A 22359-nucleotide genomic window follows, 5' to 3' on the forward strand; every position below is an offset into this window, starting at 1 on the left:
ACCTGCCACTGAAACATTACCCAGAAGCATGTGCAACTGCTGAAGAGCTAAAGCATTGTTCACAAGACTTTTATTTTTCTCTTTGACAACCTAACAGAGAATCCCTTATCAGATGTGAACAACACTGACGCCAGCGAATATCAGCAGTGACTCTCAGTGCTGCTCTGACTATAAACCGTAAGCAATGACTAATAGGGCCCATTTGAGGGAGGATTTCCTCAAGGTTTGAAGTACAACCTAACACAGCTGATAACTAGCAATGAAATTTGCATTTTATGAAGTTTCATTACATTTCATTTCATTAGTGAAGGCAGAACCACAACCACAGAATCTCCACAGCATATTATGTATGATATGATTTAAGTGACAAAAATAATTGAATCTCTTTTCTCTCAAAAGATATGTTAATCTCATACTTACATCTTTATTGTAGCAACATTCTGTGAGATCCAAGGAAGGATATGATTCGCACAGCCAGGGTCCAAAGGCTGCACGTAATTTCGTTACAGCACTCACTGTATGACCCCGGTCAATCTAAGGCCATTCATATAAAGCATTGTTTAATATCAGTATGTTAGTGTTCTATTGAAAATGGTCGAAGAACTGTATTTGAACAACGTTATTGGCCCTGATTGTTCATGTCTGAGAAGATTCCCTCATCATAAAGAATAGGGATCAACTTGGCCAGGAAGGCACCCCCGTGATGACAAGACAAATATACACCTTTGCATAAGCAATCAGTTTCCTTTCTGTCAGTCAGTTCAAAGTCAAAGTGCCATAAAATCAGTGTGTTTGCAGTTCCTCCTTCCTCATAGTCAGACGTATTCAATAGGGTGTCAAGGCAAGCAACATCTCCACAGCAGGCTGAAAGAGTGGGAATTAATGAAGATCACCGAGGACTGAAAGGTAGACCTCTTAATCGATCTTTTTAGAGAATAATGTTTAACACAAGCTAACAAAACCCTTCATTTTAAGATGTTTAAAATGAAATGTTTTTCGCTTTTGCTTTTTCTTTGAAACTGCAACTCTTATGGATTTCTTTGTTTAGGGTGTAGAAAAGAAAAGTCGGTGATGTTGAGAAAGGTAAGTCTGAAGAAAGTGTCCGCCGAGTTAGCAGTGAGGATTTTATTGGTAAGAATACTGCTTACCATATAGTTCGTTCACCGTCACAGTTCCCGGCAGTCATTCATTCAAGGAAAAACTCTCAATTGATTGTCTATCATAATTTACATATTCTGAAGGACATTAAAATCCAAAGCTATTTTTGTGGATTTATTAACATATTGACTGTTCTCTGTTTTTTGTTTTTCAGGGGGAGTGGGTTTGGGTGAACTCAGACATCGGGGTACCCATTGGAGCGAGGGTCAAAGTAACATCAGCTGGCCAGCAGTTTCTGGTGAACGATGAGGGAAAGGTAAAAACCCTTTGCTGGCTTAGATAAAGAGTGAAATGAAGGCATGTTACTTAAAAGTTTAGTTTCATTTCTTTGACCTCCTCCTCCAGGAACAGACACTATCCCAGGAGCAGGAAGCCTCCCTCAAGATCATGCACCCTACATCAGTGGAGGGTGTGGACGACATGATCAAACTGGGAGAGATGACCGAGGCTGGCCTCCTCAGGAACCTGCTGCTCCGACACAAACAAGGCATCATCTACGTAAGGCATACACAAGCTGTAGTCTGCCTTTGAAAGTGACAGCAGCACTGTTGTTTCATTTGAAATGTTTTAAGAAAATAGTTATTTTAATCTTTATTGCTGACTAAGTGTAGAAATAATAAAAATGTTTGTTTTTGCATTGAAAACAAGTGAAATGATCTCATGCTATCTGTTACCTTTTTGTAGAGTGCAAATTGCAAAAAGATATGTTTACAAACTAACTTGCTTTTTTTTACTGGTCTCGCAGATTTCTGAAGCCATAAGTAACACTGAATAAAGATAGATAGTAATGTGGCTTTCTCAGAATGATAGAGGATCTGCACTGTCCTTGCTGATTACTTTGTGCACCAAAAACTCCTGCACACATCATATAGTCACACACTCATGTCAGAGCTGGAATGACAACAACTGGGGAAAAATAAGTTGAACTAATACCCGTGCAGACATCCACAGCAGTCAGACAAATTAAGTCAGATAATGTTTTAACTTGACAGCTCCAAATGTCTCATACAGCCATTTTTCTGATTGTAGACCTACATTGGCTCTGTGCTGGTGGCAGTGAACCCATACCAGGACTTTCCAATATATACAGGTGATCAGGTGAGTCGGGCGTTACTATAAAAGTACAACGGTTGTAGATTACTTCCCATTTGTCATTTAATTATGGTGACCATGAAGGTCAAAACACAACATTTAACAGAACACAATGTTGTGGTTGTGCCTATGAAATTTCATTGTATTTTGACCTTTTGGTCCACTGTATTTAAACTCTTAAATATAAAAAATTACAATGATGTGTGTTTGATCTGTGTATCCTGATGTCGCTCAGGTGAGGTTGTACCATGGTCGAAAGCTGGGAGAACTCCCTCCGCACATCTTTGCCATCGCTGAATCCTGTTACTGTAACATAAAGCGCCATCTCACGAACCAGTGCTGCATCATCAGGTTGGAATACATCACTCACCCAAAGACTCATGATGATTTTGAACAGAATAAATGATGTCAGGTGTTACTTTTTGATCACATTTCTTCTGTCTTTTTCTCAGTGGGGAATCTGGAGCGGGGAAGACAGAGAGCACTAAGCTGATCCTTCAATACTTGGCAGCGATCAGTGGTGAGCGCACTGAACAACAGATTAAAAAGCAAATCCTGGAGTCCAACCCAATTTTAGAAGGTACAACTACACTTCACCAACACCAAGACATAAAGTCATACTCATGGACAGCAAATGCAGCAAACTAGCTTTTGAAACATACACAGAATAAGTATAATGATAAATAACATAACAATAATAATCAAAAAGCGATCTGTGTTCAAATGCCCTCTCCTATACAGCCTTTGGAAATGCTAAAACAATCCGCAATGACAACTCCAGTCGCTTTGGGAAGTATTTGGAGATCTTCTTCAGTCAGGATGGGGTGATCGAAGGCGCTCGTGTGGAGCAGTATATTCTGGAGAAATCTCGTGTCTGCCATCAGGTGAGGTAGCTTTGTCCAAACAAACCCACTTCGTCTTATCTGTCCACATGGCAAGCCTTTACTGGAAACCTATAAAAGCTGGGCTGCTTCAATAAGCATGCTGTTATCTTTGGCAACACGCACACGGTGGCCTGTAGAGAAAGCATGTGAAATGTTGCCAGCTCATTTTTCTGTCTTCATTTGTGCATTCACTTGACATAAAACTCACACCAATGGTTGGCTTTTTTGTAACAATAATAGCATGTTTTTCTCCACAACCTCAGGCCCTGGAAGAGAGAAACTACCACATATTTTACTGCATGTTGGCAGGAATCAAAGCAGAGGAGAAGAAGACTTTGTGCCTTGGAGATGCTAAGGAATACACATTCCTTACGAAGGTATCACAGTTGCTATGTGTGGCTGTTTTTGTCACCTTAAGCACAGCAAATTGCATATCGTTGACTACCTACAGTAAATAATCCAAAATTTTCCCTCTCATGCGCTGTAGGGCGGCTGTATTGTGTGTGAAGGCAGGGATGATGCTAAAGAATACAAGAGTATTCGTTCTGCAATGAATTCGTTCTTCTCAGAAAACCAATATCAGGACATCCTCAAGCTACTGGCAGCCATTTTACACATGGGCAACATCTGCTTCGAGGGTGAGCACAGGCATTTTAAGACAATCTGAAAGACTGATGATATGATAATGACGTTGGTAAAACAGGTGGTGCAGTCATTCAACATGATAACACAACTATACTGTAATCCTAACTTGAATGTATAGTGTTCTACATCATGATTCATAATTGAAAACAAATAAATAAAAAAGAGCTAGTATCAAATGTAATATGTATTTAGCAATATTAAAGTAGCAAGTATCCCAGCATGTAAAAATACTATATTACAAGTAAAAGTCCTTCAATAAAATGGACTTAAAGTATCAAAAATAGTGGCTACTGTTCTAATAGCAACACACTTCATTAATAATGTTGCATTAATATTTAATCAACAGTTGCTCTTGCAGCTGGTTTAGGTAAAATGTTGTAAAATGGAAGTACTCAAGTATAAACACCTCAAAAGTACAATGCTTGATTAAATGTGTTGAGTTATATTCCACCACTAGATGCAACTTTGACTTCCTTTAAAACACTGCGGACAACTATTTTTGTCGTTTCTGTTACATTTGATCTCATGTTCCTGCCAGCCAACACACAAAATAACTTGGAAACCAGTGATGTCAGCAAGTCTGAACACTTCAACATCGCAGCGTCACTGCTGAAGGTGAGCCTTTTCTTTTCCACAATAATGCTTTGTGATAATGGAGACAAAACGTGATTAATGGATCGTCATTCTTCAGCATTAAATGAAGAATTGTGTGTTTTCTGCAGGTGCGCAAGTCTTCGCTGGCGACAAGTTTGACCCATCGTTCCTTCACGACCACCAGAGAGCGAGTGACCAAACCCCTCAGCTCTGAACAGGCCTCTGACTGCAGAGACGCCTTTGTCAAGGTAATGGAACAGACATAGTGACAGTAAATCAGGCCCTTGGATTTCCTTATTGGATCCCATCCTGGAAACCTTCTCCGACCTATAAAACCTTTAAATTTCACAAAGAACATTTCATATAAAACAATTGCATAAGGTGATTTTAACGTTTGACTGCAGAGAGAATAACTGAGTACTTGCACTTTAGCCAAGTTCGTGCAGCTGCCCACATTTAAATGAGGATGGTGCAACTAGGGTTTCCAGATACAGCAGCCGTTGAACCATGCATTTGAGCAAACCATCCAAATACATTTATTAATATGTTTAACACTCATCATTTTATTTGGACCGATAACTCATGCTCAAAAGATCAAATATAACTTTAACTGTCCTATATTTCAGGCAATCTACAATAAGCTGTTCATATGGATCGCTGACAAAATCAACAGTGTCACCTATAAGAGTTTGACCGAAAGCCCTAAATCCTCCTTCCTGTCCATTGGCCTGCTTGATATCTTTGGCTTTGAGAACTTTAGCACCAACAGGTCAGGACATTTTTTTCACACATCTTTCAGAATATTGCAACTCTACAGTTAATTAAAACTGAACAAAAATCACCCTGTCGGTCTACAGCTTTGAGCAGTTGTGCATTAATTTTGCCAACGAGAAGCTGCAACAGTTCTTTGTGGGCCACATCTTCAAGCTGGAGCAGAAGGAGTACCTGAAAGACGGCATTGAGTGGACTAACATCCAGTTCAGTGACAATCAGGACATCCTGGACCTCCTGGTAGCAAAACCCTGTAACCTACTGTCTCTGATTGACGAAGAAAGCCATTTTCCAAAGGTGCTGGCCCTTTTTCTTCACTGATTCACAAACGTTGCTTGACAAACGTTGCTTTTACTTTGAAACCTGCCAGTTCTATAACAGATTTGTGCTTGTTTTTAATCCAAAGTATTGTTTGGTGTGTCACAGGGCTCAGACCTCACTATGCTGCTCAAGATGAATCAGCAACACAGTGGGAACAAGATCTACATCGCCTCCAAACATGAACATGACACAGACTTTGGGATTCACCACTTTGCAGGCGTGGTTTCCTATGACTCCAAAGGTACAAAACCAAAGTCCATCTGAAGACTAGATGCCTGCTGGGAGGGGATCAGTAATTTTTTTTTTTTTCATTAAGGGTTCCTGGAAAAGAACAGAGATGCCATCAGCGCTGATATAATCCAGATGGTTGACGTGTCCACCAATAAGCTGCTTCGTCAGATTTTTGAGAGCGAGTTTTCAACCAATGGAGTGAAGATTAGTAACAACAAGAGGATCAACATGACACCTAAGAACTCTCTACGAGTAGGAAAGATTTTGTCAACATATATCCTGATCAAATATATGGGAACATAATACTACTGGTTTCTAATGTAACTCAACTCATATGCAGATATTTCATAACACTCATTTTGATTGACATTTATTTGTATTTTAGATTTGGATACAATGAACATGTGTTGCTAGTGACACCGGTGTGCCAGTTACCACTGTATTGCTATCTTGGCATCGTGATTTTAACCTCCTCTCTGTCGTCCATGCAGGGCCAGACTGACAACCGCAAACAAATGCCGACGTTGAGTGGTCAGTTCCGTCAGTCGCTGGACTCTCTTATGAAAGCTCTGTCCGCCTGTCATCCTTTCTTCATCCGATGCTTCAAACCCAACAATGAGAAGCAGTCTCAGGTAAGGCGGGTACTGCAGTACAGATGGTGACCGTAACACATCATACGGCTGTGATGTAGCATTTTTAAACACAACTATCACTGAGCAATGATTAGATCCATGCTAAGGTGAAGATTAACCATTTTGTGCATAAGTGCTGGTGGTCTGTGTGCAATTGTTGATCAAAACAGAGACATTTCGATTAAATCCTGTTGTTTCCTGAAGCGATGGAGTTGTTGCTGTAAGCCTACCACCCCTGTCTGCCTTTGTGTCTTTCCCCTTTGGTTTTACTCTGGTTTAACTCTCTCCCAGCCCCTTCACCACCTGCCTGTTCACTAAGCATACAAGAATCACCTCATGTTTTGTGCCATAAAGCAGCAGTTAATTTCCTGGAAAATATAGCCTATTAACACACAGGGTTGGGGTGGTAACTGGAAAGGTTTCTTTGCCCTTTTTATTTAGCACAATTTGTCTTCTAGATAATTTTTTTATAGCCACTATCAGTGTGGTTTCAGTGAATGGCAACATTAGTCCACTACTTTGGTCCAGACTGAAATGTCTCAAATACTGGATGGATTGCCATGAAATTTTGTTGTAAATTTTGTTTGAAATTTTGAGACTAATGATCCCCAGGGGATGAATCTTCCTCCTACTACTCATAAGGTCTACTTGACCATTTGGCACTAACTTAGACATTCATACTATTATATCTTACTACTCAGCTCCACATTGACAGAATATACACAAGCACTTTATTCTGCTTTCCTCTAGGTGTTTGACAGAGAGTTGTGTATGCGTCAGCTGAGGTACTCCGGCATGATGGACACCATCCGCATCCGGAAGCTGGGATACCCAATTCGCCACACCTTTGTGGAATTCCAGAAGCGCTACAGGGTGCTCCTGAAGACAACCGTCTGCGACCCCAAAACTGTTAGTTGTGATGTCGTTTGGTTGATAATCACATGTTACCATGTGGACAGTTTATTTTAAAATCAGTGCCACACTTGTGAAATCTAAAATGTCATTGCTAAATGTCAGTCAAGAAAATTCTATCTCAAAGATGACTTTCTTCTTTATTGTCTTTCCCTCGGAGGAATTTGGACTGTCATTAACACCTCTACAGTATCAAATCAATTATTAATTTTCTCGGCAGATGACAGCTGCTGCCTGTTGTGATGCCATTTGCAAGGCGGTGATTGAAGGAGAGAATGAGTGGAAAATAGGCAGGACCAAGATTTTCCTGAGGGTGAGGAAAACTTATACTTCAAACCATGTTTTACCACAGCTTTTCACAATTGTTCTGACACAGCAGAATATCACTGCTGATTAACAGCTAACAGGACTAACTGACACTGATGAAATATTATCAGTATTATTAATCAGAACCACATCTAGCATCTACTGTTGTTGTTGTTGTTATTCAGTTATTACTGTATGTTGCAACTGGGTAGGATTTAGATGCTTTTTATACAATTTGAACAACTTAATCTTTCATCATTCTTTCAGGACACCCATGATGCTTTCCTGGAACGGCTGAGGGAACAAGAGCTCAACAGAATCGCTCTGGTGATCCAGAGGGTCATGATGGGACACAAAGACAGGTGCTGTTTCTAAGTAAAGGAAGTAAAGGAAAAATCGCATAGAGAGTGTGAACTCAGAGTTGAATGAGGCAATGGGTACAACACATTATCTTGACATGATCTCAAAAGGTATATGTATGTATGCTGTAGATCAAATAGGGTGACACAGTGTGTGTCAGTGGGTGATTGAATAGGATGTTTTTTTTTATTCCTTTATTAAATACTTTACTTTGCCTCTTTTTGTAGAAAGTCTTTTCTAAAGAAGCGGAGGGCAGCTGTGGTGTTGCAGAGGCAATGGAGGGCTTACAGGGGCAGAAAGGTTTGGTGCTAAATATCCTTTTATAGCACGCAGAGCATGTAACCTGACGCTTGCTACACAAAGGAAACTTAACTCAAGCCAGTGGCCTTGTAATTTGTTTCCTCTCTTGCTCCATCAGCTTCAGCACTGCTTTCAACGGCTGGTATCGAAGATCCGTAGTCGGGAGCTCCAGTTACAGTACCGAAGACAGCGGGTGGCAGCACTCACCCTACAAAGCCAGGCATGTGCTGTACATGCTGTGAACTAGCCCATAGTCTAGTTTTGCTCATTTTTCAGTGTTCCAGGTTGAAAGTTGATCAGTAGGCTTTAAGAAACTGAAATCAATTTTGCTGCTATTTTTATATGTTAAATATATTCTTCTTATTACATACAAAAATAAATCATTCATTTACCTATACTAAAAATTTCATGCTATTTAATAAGATGATTAATAATTCTGACAAACTGTAGGTGCGAGGCTACTGGGTGAGGAAGGATTGGAAGAAGAAGAGACAGGCAGTCATTCTGCTGCAGGCTCACACAAGAGGAATGCTGGCCCGAAGAATAGCTGGAAATCTCAGGAATGATGTAAGCATTGAAAGTCTTCAAACTGGAAATAACATATTGAAAGTTAAGAAATAAGTTTGCAGCATTCTCTTTCTCTGTCCTCTAAACAAGAAAATTACTTCGGATATCCATCAGCAACTGCTACTTGTCACCCAATTGCCTGAGCCAGTGACTGAACAGGATTCAGAGGATGACACGTATCTTCAGCTCATACCTCGTATGGAAGTGGTCAAACAGGAAACATCAGCTGAGGTTATCTGATATTTCTGTTTTGTAATAATGTGACAGTAAATGCCTTGCATTTTATCATACTGACATAACCTCTGATATTAATTCTATTTTGACTGCTAAGAAGATGAGCAACATTTCAGAGCCGGTGGAGGAAGTCACCTCTTCACCCTCAACCTCAGCCTCAACCTCAGCCTCAACCTCAGCCTCAACCTCAGCCTCAACCTCAGTCTCAACATCCCCCACACCATCGCTGGAAGAGGGCGATGATGAGTTTGATGACAGTAGTGATGAGTTTTCGTTCTACAGGTTCAGCATCCAATACTTCCAGGGCAACGCTACACACATGCACGTCGACCAGAGACTCAAGCAGTCTCTTCTTCCCCATGATGATGAAGGCGATGCACTGGTGAGAGGGTGGAGAGGAAAAACCTACAGGTGGTTTTCATCTTTTTCCAAAGCTCACTCCTAGTTTCTCCTCTCATTTCCCTGCAGTCCTGTCTGACTGTATGTTGGATTATAATGCGTTTCATGGAAGACATGCAAGAACCAAAATCTGCGGATGCGATATCTCAAGCGTCCACCACCATCTCGCGGCAACTGCCTCACCGGCAGGGCAGGAGGCTGAGCAACCTGGTGGGACTGGACCAGGTAACATCGTCTCATTATGACACGTCAAGACTAAGAATAACAGCATGATGCATTAAAAATGTAAATGACATGGAGCGTCTGAACTATCGGACACGCACATCTCTTCGCAGAAAATAATAAAACTGATACATGTTTGACATCATCATTTATCATTATGCAAAGTTGCTAAGACTCATTGCTGATGGATTACTGGTGGACCACCAGGGCTTGGGTGGCAAACCCAATGTAGTGACCCAGCTGTATTACAAACAGCTTGTTTTCTGCTACCACACTACATAGAAGATCAGCTTGAATGTCAAACATCAGTCCCGAGTCTAACCTCTAATTATCACATGTTTTCTGCACAGAAAATACTGAGGAAAAACAAGAAAAAGTCTATAGGTGGAATCAGAAGAGCTTCTGCTATTCTCGAGGAGGTCAGCACTTGTGCTTATCATTCAGTCATTAATTTGGTGTTGATTCATCGTGTACATTATACCCTAAATGCTCCTCATGTTGTTACCTTGGCCAGCCTGAGAACATGACAGAGGACGAGGACATTTTGGTTGGAGAGGGTCCTACACTGGATCGACCTCTTACAGCCCAGGAAAAAGTCCACATTATCACCGGATACGGTCTATCGAGACCAGACATAAGGTGAAAAAGTGATAGTAGTTCATATGATAGGGGAGAGACAAACACACATTTAATGTTTGGATGCAGTGGAGACACATTGCACACCACGCCCTTATTCCAATGTTGATTTAGCATCTGTCATGTTTAACATGGATTGTCACTGTTTTTGCATGCCTTTCATGTTTCTGGTACCTGTGCAGAGATGAGATTTACTGCCAGATCTGCAAGCAGCTGGTGAACAATAAGAACACGAGAAGCCGTATGCAGGGCTGGTTGCTTCTTTCCATCTGTCTCGGGAGCTTCCCACCAACAGACCTCTTTGTGAAGGTCAGTCTGCAGCAGGTCACTTGGTAATGCAGAAGCTTGTAATTAACAGTAGCCTGTGTTATTTAACTTTTACATTCTGTTTTAAAGAGTATCCCTCCTCTCTAGGATTGCTTCTGCTTGTATCAGAAATAATTCAAGAATGATAAACCTGCATGTTTTTTTTTAAGTAATTCATGTACTCCTGGTGTGTTTATGAATAAAGTGATAAAATTAGATAACACCTACAACACTGGATCAACATTGTAAGATCTAGATAAAGAGTCAAATCACGAACAACCTCTGATTATGGAGTGAAAGCTAATTAAAAAGGTGTGTTACATAATGCAACAATAGACACCATTGTTCATTGTTAATCCTTACTGTCTTCTTGTCAGCAACTTGCAACTTGACGTTTATGTATGTGCAATGGTAGAATGTTCCTTGTCTGGTCAAACAGTTTATGATTTTAGGCACTTTTACGTCTTTTCTGTCCTGTATATTAAATAGAAAAAAATGATGGAGTCCTGTCATTACAGAGGGAATCTTGTGCCTCTGAAAACTTTAGAATCTATAACTTTACAATATCCAAATACAAAACAGACAAGAGATGTTGGCTGTTTGCAGAGAATTGCACAAACATTGCTGTCATTTTCTCTCTCTAATTTTATTCCATGTATTTAAAATCGTCATCATTCACACAGGAGAAAATGGTGCTTTTCTCCGTTTCCTCAGATTCCGAAATAAATTTCATTTACACTGTCCTGTATTACTCCTTTCCACAGTATTTGGAGAGATTTATCCAAAAAGGGCCAAGTGGTTACAGAGAATATTGTGCCAAGCGACTGCATCGTATAAAAGCCACTGGAGCAAGGAAAGAGCTGCCCTGTTGGATAGAGCAACAGGTAGAAACACTGCATTAAATTAATGAATATTATAATGACTTTTTCAGCATTTTCTTTACCAGCTGTGTTGTTAGAAAAAGATTTTCCTGAGCAGCACACTTCACATCCATTGGCGATGAAATTCCAAATTACTGGATTGTTTTCTTTATTTAAATCCAGTCCCATCTTCCTTCTCCCTGCTGACAGGCTGCAAAGACCAAGGAGCCCATCCATGCGTCTGTGACTCTGACGGATGGCCGTAGTGTGAGTGTACATTTGGACTCAGCCTCCACTTCTGCTGAAGTCTGTCAAGCTTTGGCTGACAAGATTGATCTTCGAGACACATATGGATTCTCCCTGTACATCAGTCTCTTTGACAAGGTGAGCTTTACATCCTTGTCTCTCATTCATCCATTCAGACCTTCTTTGCCTCGACTTGCATTCAAATGTGCAAATATTTCTGTTGTCTCCTGTACTCTGAATCTATTTTCTGAACGTGGCTTAGTCAATGCTAAATCCCAGAACAAAAGATTGTTGAGAATTTTGTCGGTCTTTCATTGCCAGATGTGGTCTCTGGGCAGCTGTGGGACGTATGTGCTGGACGCTGTGTCTCAGTGCGAGCAGGAGATGAGGAGGCAGGGAAGGGAGGAGAAGGACACCCCCTGGAAGCTCTCCCTTCGCAAAGAACTGTTCGCACCTTGGCATGACTGCTCAGTAGACTCGATCAGCACGGATCTGATCTACAGACAGGTCATCAAGGGAATCAAGTCTGGCGAGTACACCTGTGAGAAGGTGAGGCTTGGGAGACTTGATGTTTAGCAGCGCTTTAACAGGCAAACAAGAACCGCCCCTTGACGTGGTGTCAGACCATGATCAAATTATGATACTGAGGTCAGCATCTCAGCTTGGTTAGAGGTGCAGTTTAAAGAGATAAAGAGATTAAATAAGAGTTAATTAACTGCTGACTAGCCGGCCTGTACTGTCTCGTAAGACCTCTTTCTATCTCTAGAGGCAAAAGTCCCACAGGCCACAGGCTCAACTGGGAGGTGCATACAGGCATCGACTTTACTAAGTTTCACAAGCTCTCTCGGCATTTAGTCAAAAACTGTCTTGGTTTTTGTTTCCACAGTCATCTCTGAGTTGGTCTAAATGAAGGCTCAGTTCACAGATTGTGATCTGAAAAGATTTCTTTTCATCCCTGGAGTCAAATCCTTGTTGGAGCTGCAGTAAATTAATAGATAAATAAATGAGTTTTGCTAGCATTTTGAAACTTAAAGGCATACAATGCTGAATTTGTGGGTCGCTCTCTGGAAACACACCAAACGTGCAGTAAGAGAGAAACAAAGCTGATTGTTGAGTCTCTTTCCCATGTCAAATAGTGATGACCTGACAATGTGACACAACAATCAGCTATGTTTTCCCAGAATTGCTGATGCTCAGAAAAGTTACAAATTCAACAAGATCCTAAGAAAAATACATGCAGAATTTTTTGCATGCATTTTAGCATGTTTCAGCTCACAGTTTTGTTTTTATGTCCTGCAACTTTACTGTTATGGTTCACTCTAACTGACTGGCACTTCTAATCAAAAAGGCTGAATGATGAAGCATTTAGCAGCTAAAGAGCCACATATTTCCTACAGCTGTTGGGAAGAGAGCGCAAAACTATGCTAAAAGCAGAGAAAATAAGACTTACATTCATCAGGTGGACAGAAACACTATGATGTGTAAATAACAAATGTTTGCAAACATGGTGCATTGTGTGTTTAGAACTTGTATCTGCTGCCACCAAGTGGTAAAATGCACAACTAAGTGAAAAGTGCCTAAAAGAGTTTATTTATAGTTTATTGGGCAGGAAAATAAACACCAGTGTTGGCCTACTTAGAATCATAACACCACATTGCCACATCATGTTCAATGATATCAATACCTTATCCAAAATAAGCAAAACAACAAAAATCTAAATTGTATCCAATAAAAAAATGTATTGTGTCTCTTAGGAGGATGAATATGTCCACCTGGCAGCACAGCACTATTACATCCGGTTTGGCTCTGCGCACGACAAAGGCAACGTCCAGAAGGTGGTTGAGGATTGTATCGCAACCCCACTTATTGAGAACAAATCAATGACAAAGTGGATCCAACTCATCAGCTCGGCACACTTAGAGGTATAGTGAATTCATTTAAACAAATAGAGCTACTGTATGTATTTCACAAGTCTGACTGCCAGAGCCTGAAACAAACTGAACTTGCGTGTGCCATGTGCTTTGCTCTAAATGATATTTAGTTTCAGTTTTCTTCATGAGCACAATAAAAGTGAATCACCTTGGGATAACTTTTACATCCTGATAATACAGGGTCCTTACACCCAAAGGAACCAGAAAACAGAAAGCGTAAAAGCAGAACTGGTTGACGGCGCCCGAGAGAAATGGCCCATTCATTTCTCCAAGTTCTATGAAGTTACAATGATGTCAGGTCAGTCAACATACCATATGCTGTAAATTAATCTCAGCTCCCAGGAAGATCTTAATTCCATATGTCTTTGTGTCTGTATGACTTTGAATGACAGCTTATTTCTGTTGCAACTGAGCTCAAAATAGACCAACAGAAAGTCATCATGTAACACAATCAGTATGTGAAGTGTGTGTATGGTGTCACACACTCTACAACAGTGGTTCCCAATCATTTTTGTGTGATGTACAACCACCATCCAATCTGAAGGACTCAAGTACCCCTTCATCAGCGCCATATATTATGTATAATTGAATTGATTTCAAACTGGATTTAGCTATCAATCATTTGAAAATAGTGAATTGATAGTGGATGTTACAATATTTTCAAACATTTGAATCACCAGTTATTAATTTGGTTTCGTCAAGTTTGCCTTCGTACCACTTCCACGTGGAGTGGCACCTGGCAAACAGCAGATGTACCCGCGAGGGATACAAATAACCCTGTTTGGTAATCACTGTTCTACAGTATCCCTGTGAATTGACTCAGAGACAGGAATATTGTACCCCATATTTCTGAGTGTCCCCACTGACCTCTGATTACCACTCCACTCTGAAATATTTGCATGCTGTCCACAGGACCTCCTTTGCCCAAAAGCAGGTTTGTTGTGGCTGTGAACTGGAGCGGCATCATGTTCATGGATGGTAAAGACAGGAAGCTCTTTGAGGCTGCTTACCTCGAGATAAAGGAAGCAGACGTCATGAGGTGTGGATACTTTTTTCTGTCAACATTATCATTTTTATCTTCATTTACTCAGCAATACATTTTAAAGGACTTTTGAAAATGTATCAAACAAACAACATGTTTATCTAGTGACAGCCATTTCGGTGCTCAGTCACTGAGTTTGGCCACAGTCAGAGGAGACTTCGTCTTGAAGTCTGAGGAAGCTGTAGACATGGCCGCACTTATAAAGAAACACCTGGAAGGGCTGAGACAGCGTTCGGTGTACGCAGTGGCTCAGCAGGATGTCAGCAAACCAGGTAAGAGCTCACAGTATGTGACAGCAGGCTCAAACACACATGAGCATGAGGTCTATGCACACAGGAAAAGGCCACATGCCTCTGTGTCTCCTCCTACAGATGACCCCATATTCCTGGTTTGTAAACGGGGAGACCTGCTGCTAGTAGAGAAAGATAAAGAGCATCCTCCTGATGTCAACTGGGTCAAAGCAAACAACCAGCGTACCGGTAGCAACGGTGCAGTCTATAAGGAGACGCTGCAGTTTCTGCCGACTCTCAGCAGACCCTCTGAGGAGATCATGGTAAAGTTACCTTTACTTGTCCTACTTTTTAGAGTCATGCATATGACAAAATGTGTGTTGTATACGACAGCGAGATGAATATATATTTGAACTGAATTAAACAAAAAAATTAAATAATTAACATCATACAAATAGGAAATTAGAGGAAACCAAATGTGGAGAATTAGTATATAACAGGTGTTACATATAGATTAGATTAGATTTTATAACTAGTTTAGATAGTCTGGCCCTTATGAGCATTATATATAAATATACAGGCAACTATGTTAAGATACAGTAATAGATGTGGTGTATGAACCGTCATGTACTTTTTTAAGTCAAGGCTGCACATTTGCACTGACATGGAAATATTGAATGGTGAGTTTCACCCCTACAGACGCAGCAGGGGATGAGCCCCCTTGTGATGTAATTAATGAACTCTTTTTGACCCATCAGGATCTGCTCAATCCAGGCCTGAAGAAAACTTCAGTAACACAGAACACCCAACAGAGAGACGAAACAGTGGCTCCTGTCTCTTTAAAAGAGTTTGCACTTGAGAACTTCCGGTAATACCATATGAGTCCCTTTAGAGTTTGGCACTTTTCAAATAGTGGAGCATAACGATGAATGGAGGCTGTTGTAAACACTGCAAAGAGCAAAAAATGTTCAAGAAGCAAGCAGGGCTGTTTCACTGATGTGCTCATTCTGTCATTCTTCCCTTTCACAGGCCTGCAAATAAATTTGTTGGTCGACAGGGTGGGTCCAGAGGGGAGAAACTGTGGGTTTTTTCCAGAGAACCCCTCAAGCAGCCACTCATGAACAACCTGGTCCGCAATTCTGACCTCAGCCACTTGGCCTGCAACGCCTACACTGATATCCTTCACACTAATGCTTTCCTCTTTCAGATTATACAAATTTTAGATGCAGTTATACTCTGCTGTAATATTAAAGAATTGTGAGAAACCTTACTGTGTTAAACTCTAAAATTCTTAACCTGGCTCAGTGTATTTTCCAAACGGTATTTTGCTGTTTTTTTTTTTGTAGAGAGTTAGAGTGTAGAGTTGAGAGTGTTATTCAGGCCCTTGTTTAGTCCACATGAGTCCTTAACCTAGGCTTCTACCTATCCTGAAATACATGGGTGACTACCCCATCAAAAACATTCGCAGTCCCATAGAGCTGACAAACCAGATCTTTGGTCCAGCCACCCAGCATGAAGCATTGCAGGATGAAATCTACTGTCAGATTATGAGACAGATGACCAGCAATAACAACAGGTGCTGTCCCATTGTGTACTGGATTTTAAAAGGTTCACACAAATCAAGACCCAGCATATCCATATCTATTCCTCTGTGAACTGTTTCCCCTTCCTCTTGCTCTCCCTCACTGTCAGGTTGAGTTTGGAGCGTGGGTGGCAGCTGCTGTGGCTGTGTTCAGGCTTGTTCCCGCCCAGTCCCAGTTTGATGAAATACACTCAGCGCTTCCTGGAGTCACGGCCCAGAGATCTGCTGTCTGCTGGCTGCCTGCAAAGGCTGCAGGGGATGCGGAGGTTAGTCTAGAGTTAGTAACAGAAATAACAGATCAAATGTAATAAGATGACAGAAACCAATGACCTGTAGAAAAGGTCAGTCAGCAATGGTCAACAATGCACTCAAGACTGGAACTGAGATGAATATGGAGTTGTTGCATGGTTCATTTGAATATACAGTACTGTCTATGTGTATTTGTATGTACAGTACATTTATGTGTGTGCTCTGTACCCTCAGTAAGGAGCCCAGGAGGTTTCCTCCCCATCTGGCAGAAGTGGACGCCATCCAACAGAACAGCACCCAGATCTTCCATAAAGTTCACTTCCCAAATGATACAGATGATGTACGACACAACACTCCCCTGTAAACACTTAGATGAGGTGCCCATTAGTGTGCAGACCCTCAGCCAACTAAACTGCTTCTCACTGTAGATTTCATTTTTTTTCTCTATTTAACCAGAAGTTCTGTCAGTTATTTATGTTGTTCTTATTTGCATGTACAGTATCATGAAACATAACCAAACTTACAACAATTTCCACTACACAGTTTATTTTTTAAAAAACAGATTAATATTCTTAACAGTTTAATATTTTGGCAAATTTTGGGAACAGTAGCTGGTGTTTGTGTAGCCTGAAAACAAAGGGAAACAGCCAGCCCTGGCACTGTCCTGAGGTGAAAAAATAATAATAATAAAATTTGTGTCTTTGGTTAAATTAAAAGCTATGTCTTAGTGAGGGAAAGTTACTTCCTGATGTCTTGTCATCACGTGGTTGTTAGGCAAACAAGGAAGAACTCCAGGAAGTCATCAAGCCCAGCCAAGAAATAATTAACTAATGCACCTTAGAAGTGCAGGCAGGTGGATTTTTTAACCTCAGACAAAGCTGTTTCTGATCTTCATGCTTATCTAAGCTGATTTGTGCGTTGAATGTAGCTTTATATTTACAGCACAGACATGACAGTGCTATCAGCCTTCTCACCTAATACTCAGCAAGAAAGCAAATAAGCATATTTTCCAAAATGTGAAACTTTTTTTTTTAAGTACACATTATTCCACAGTGCATTTATACTTCCTGTACTTCCTGTCCTTGCTGCTGTGCAGATATTTGAGGTGACGTCAACGACCACGATCAAAGACCTGTGCTGCAGTATTGCCTCTCAGCTCAAACTGACCTCAGCTGATGGATATGGCCTGTACATGAAAACGCCAGATAAGGTAGAATTGAGTAATACTCCTGCAGAGGTTTGTCAGTTCTTATGTTTTAGCCATTTGTTACACTGCCATGTGTCGGAAGAAATTAGATATATTGATTTCGATATAGGGTGGCACGGTGGTGCAGTGGTTAGCACTGTTGCTTCATAGCAAGAGGGTTCCAGGTTCGAATCCCGGTCTGGGCCCTTCTATGTGGAGTTCGCATGTTCTCCCTGTGCCTGCGTGGGTTTTCTCCGGGTACTCCGGCTTCCTCCCACAATACCAAAAACATGCACATTAGGTTAATTGGCTACTCTAAATTGCCCCTAGGTGTGAGTGTGAGAGTGTGTGGTTGTTTGTCTTTGTGTGTTGGCCCTGCGATTGACTGGCGACCAGTCCAGGGTGTACCCCGCCTCTCGCCCGTAGTCAGCTGGGATAGGCTCCAGCTCCCCCACGACCCTGACAGAAAAGCAGTATAGAAAATGGATGGATGGATGATTTCTATATACACTTAAGAGGATATTTTGTGGTTTGGTTGTAACATGATAAAATTCATGCATTTCATGCATGCATTTTTATCACTCTCCATGTGTAACATATTGATGTTATTCTGTTTTTAATTCTTAGGTCACAAGCTTGGATGAGGAGCAGTATTTCTTTGATAGTCTAAGGCAGATTTTTGACACTCCTAAGAAGGCAAAAAGAGTCAAAGAGAGTAAGGCATCATATTGACACCAGCTTTTTACATGTCAGTGCTTCTCCATATTTATAATTTAAATCTTGCTTCCCAGGCAACCAGGCCAATGCTCCCTACCTGGTGATTTTTAAGAGGAAGCTCTGGTTCAATGTGAGTCCAGAGAAAGACCTGGTTGCAGACCTCACTTTCCATTTCCCACAGGTATTCAACACACACTCTTCATTATGCTGGCTTTTACTCTGTTTCAACATTCAAAATTGTCACAATACATGTCCTCCATTGTGCCTCTATACAGGAGTTACCCAAGTACCTGCGGGGGTACCACAACTGCACCAAGGAGGACATGATCAACCTAGGCGGACTGCTCTTCAGAGTCCATGTCGATTCAGACAGGTCGCAATTTGTTATGATCCCCAAAATGTTGAGAGACCTGGTTCCCTATGACCAGTTAAATATCATGTCTCCTGATGAATGGAAGAAGGTAAAGGAATAAAAGTATTTTGGGGGGAGGTACCAGGAGAAATGTAACTGTCACCTGACTGTGTACAGTGTAATGGGTATTCAACAAATATATTCCTTTTTACTCTTTCTTCTGCTTGCAGCACATCATCTCCTCCTACAACAGACAGAGTGGCATCACGGTGCAGGAGGCCAAAATTGCCTTCCTAAAAGCCATTTCAAAATGGCCAACCTTTGGCTGTGCTTTCTTTGATGTTAAAGTGAGTCATCAGGGTGAAGTGACAGAAAAAATTGGCAACAATTTGAGGAAACTTTTTTGTAATATATATCATCATTACTGCATTTTCAATGGGATCAATAAAGTATCTATCTATCTCATATCATTTCCATTCATCTTTGCAGCAAACATGTGAATCAAGCTACCCAAATGTAATCTTGATTGCCATCAGCAAGCTAGGTGTCAGCTTAATAGACCCAAAGACAAAGGTATGCCCAATAATAAGCCTTCAGTTATGTATTTTAATAAGTCTTGTTGTTTGGTTGGACACACATCTTACTGTAACTTAATCACACTGTAAATCCTTCAGGAATTGCTGGTCATGTACCCGTTCAACCGCATCACAGACTACTACAGTAAAGGCAACCATTTTCAGATGACCATCGGCACCGTGGTGAGGGCCGTCAACTTTGTCTGTGAAACCCCACAGGTGAGTGGCTGTCTTTTCTTTACATAATGTTCGAACATTTCTTGCAGAAGCCCACACCTGTTATTCTGTAAAGCAGTCTGCCCATTCATGTTAACGAACCTACTTAGAAGCAGTGAACAGACACCCTCAGACATTTCGTCCTTTTTCAGGCTGTCACAGCGGAGGACCTTCTCAGATCATACATCATCATGTACGAGAGGCAGAAGCAGTCCTTTCGACCACGGAACAGCATATTTCTTCAGGCTTAAAGATCTAAAGAATAGACTGAACTGTTATATGGACTGTTGATTGATCTCTTTAGATTAATGTATATGTATGACAAATTGTCCCTAATTACTTCCGCTTAACAAGTTAGTTATATTCGAATTGAAGAGTGTCGTATCATCATTTTTTATTGTCTTAATTGCAATTCCTAACTTGTCACTGTGAGAACTGTTGAGAGTGAAGAACAGACTTTAGATTCATGTCAATTTAGTGGTATTAAACTTTAATATTTAACATTGAGTCATTTATCTTAACATATTGAACAGAGACTGATCATTAACTAGTGCAGTCTCAGAGGAGCGAATATGTTTTCCTGCTCCTTCAGGTCATTTAGCTAAAATGGTTGTTTTTGCAATATTTTTTATTATCGTACTGAATTACCTCTGATTTACTGCTACTGCTTTTTATCACAGATTTTAAGTCATCACACATTTTTCAGTGTTTTCAAAACACAAGTGCATAAAACATCTGCATGTAACTGGGAGTGTCCTTTTCAGTCCCAAAGTGTCCTTTACATTGGAATATTTATCATTTTCCATATTTCTTGCAATTAGATATTTTGTTTTATGTTATACTTGTAGGTTAATGGATTTTCAGTATTCTGCCAACCATACACATGCAGACTGAAATAATTGTGAACAATTATGATAAGGCTATGGCCTAAAAGATATCAAACACTCAAACTGATCACATTTAAAATTTTACCTGAAGGTGAAATCTAATGAAGCTAATATATAATTAGAGGCATTAACAGCTTAATTCTTCACAGTCTGTTGCTTTGTGTTGTTGGTCAGTGGATGTCAGGTAATTGAAGTGGATATGTTGTGCACTGTGACTGAATTTGGCTTTGGATGGGGATAGTTTTACAGTACCAGCAATGTGAAATTGAATATTAATGTCAGTTTTAACTGTGAGGTGTTTTCTGTGCAGGTGAAGCATAAACCTAAGTCATTTTTTACAGGAGGAATTTGACATGTGATAACAGGAAACACAAGTCCATTAGGGCTGCATCCCACTTAGCTGTGCCAATTACAGGTTCCACAGCTCTGCTTCTGTACATGCTCATGTGGATTACAAATAAATGGAGTGCCGATGTAATGAATGTGACTAGTTACACCTGTGCTTTGCTTGTTATGACAGCTCAAACTGTTTGCTGTTAGGGAGAATTTATAGTGTCAAAATCATATTTAGGTTGTTTGCTGATGCACATTGTGGGAAATATACTTTTCCTAATGTGACTTACACCTTTAGTGAAAGAAATTGTTTAGCTGTAACTGATTTCTCTATAAAATATGGTTAATAGAGTTCTTTAATTATGTTGTATTCTTATGAAGGAGACAGTAACTATTTGTATTTTCAGACTGTTTGGTTGTGATAAGCCACAGTTTCTGTCCTATACACAAGCTGGAGACAGCTTTCAATATGTCAGCCTACACTTTTGATGCGTTTGACATTTGATGCTCCTGGAAGTCCCAGACACTGCTTAAGTATCACCCATCACCTTTTCCTCATAACATAAGTCTGATTTTATACCTGAAATGACATGACAAACTCTCTCTGTGTGTGTGTGTGTGTGTGTGTGTGTGTGTGTGTGTGTGTGTGTGTGTGTGTGTGTGTGTGTAGTGTAGTGTATAGTGTAAGGTCGCAGACACCTTATACAATCTTCCTCATTGCCTGTCAAGACTATTGCTCTGTTACCATGGAAACCATGTGACCAAAAAAAATCGGGTTACCACTGGCAGGTGCATATGAGGTGCAGTATGATCGTTTGTGCCTCCGTCTGTTTCCTGATGCAATCTGACTGCAAGGGGAGCAGGGGTTTTGACAGACAAACAAACCTTTTACAGCACACTATTACTTTGAATGCTTATCTGAACCAATGAAATTATATGAGAATTTACTTTTCAAATATCAGAGGCTAAACATCTTTTCTACTGACTCTGATCTCGCTCGTCTGAGCTACAGTGAATTTATTTTCATGCAAAATATTGTCTTACATTTGAAATTATTAGAAAGGACTGTAAATATAAGATGTAGGTCAAACACTAGAATGTAAAAGAGACTGTGTGCATGTGTATGTGTGTGTGTGTGTGTGTGTGTGTGTGTGTGTGTGTATACACTGCCCTGGAAGAAGGCAAATGCATTTTGATGCACTGCACCAAATTTGTAACAAAAGACCTTATAGCCCAGACCACATCACTATCTTCCCACCTGCACACCCTCCCCCAAACTTGCATTTCAAGACTGAATAGCAGCTATTCAGGACCCCAGCCCTACCTATGCACTTACACACACACACACACACACACACCAACACACACAAACACAAGTACAGG

General features: G+C 40.6%; 1 protein-coding gene across 1 annotated transcript; it reads left to right on the top strand.

The window, feature by feature from the left end:
* Positions 1 to 20: 20 nt before the first annotated feature.
* On the top strand, positions 21 to 21125 carry LOC124069439 (unconventional myosin-VIIb-like). The gene is made up of 50 exons (XM_046408609.1): positions 21 to 906; positions 1049 to 1083; positions 1313 to 1414; positions 1504 to 1656; positions 2188 to 2256; positions 2486 to 2601; positions 2703 to 2830; positions 2992 to 3134; positions 3398 to 3511; positions 3622 to 3772; positions 4318 to 4394; positions 4502 to 4621; positions 5000 to 5142; positions 5231 to 5441; positions 5571 to 5706; positions 5782 to 5948; positions 6188 to 6328; positions 7079 to 7237; positions 7461 to 7553; positions 7814 to 7908; positions 8134 to 8206; positions 8325 to 8426; positions 8657 to 8773; positions 8864 to 9004; positions 9105 to 9389; positions 9476 to 9676; positions 9820 to 10047; positions 10143 to 10267; positions 10447 to 10573; positions 11335 to 11454; positions 11641 to 11814; positions 11998 to 12225; positions 13431 to 13598; positions 13788 to 13905; positions 14520 to 14646; positions 14755 to 14921; positions 15021 to 15202; positions 15638 to 15747; positions 15909 to 16054; positions 16302 to 16455; positions 16572 to 16727; positions 16945 to 17050; positions 17807 to 17920; positions 18524 to 18611; positions 18688 to 18794; positions 18889 to 19074; positions 19196 to 19312; positions 19455 to 19538; positions 19640 to 19759; positions 19909 to 21125. Exons 2-50 carry the CDS (start codon positions 1072 to 1074, stop codon positions 20005 to 20007), a joined length of 6600 nt encoding a protein of 2199 aa, XP_046264565.1. The 5' UTR covers positions 21 to 906; positions 1049 to 1071; the 3' UTR covers positions 20008 to 21125.
* The last annotated feature ends 1234 nt before the right edge of the window (positions 21126 to 22359 follow it).

This window comes from Scatophagus argus, chromosome 13, assembly GCF_020382885.2.
Source record: "Scatophagus argus isolate fScaArg1 chromosome 13, fScaArg1.pri, whole genome shotgun sequence".
NCBI classification, from domain to species: Eukaryota; Metazoa; Chordata; class Actinopteri; family Scatophagidae; genus Scatophagus; species Scatophagus argus.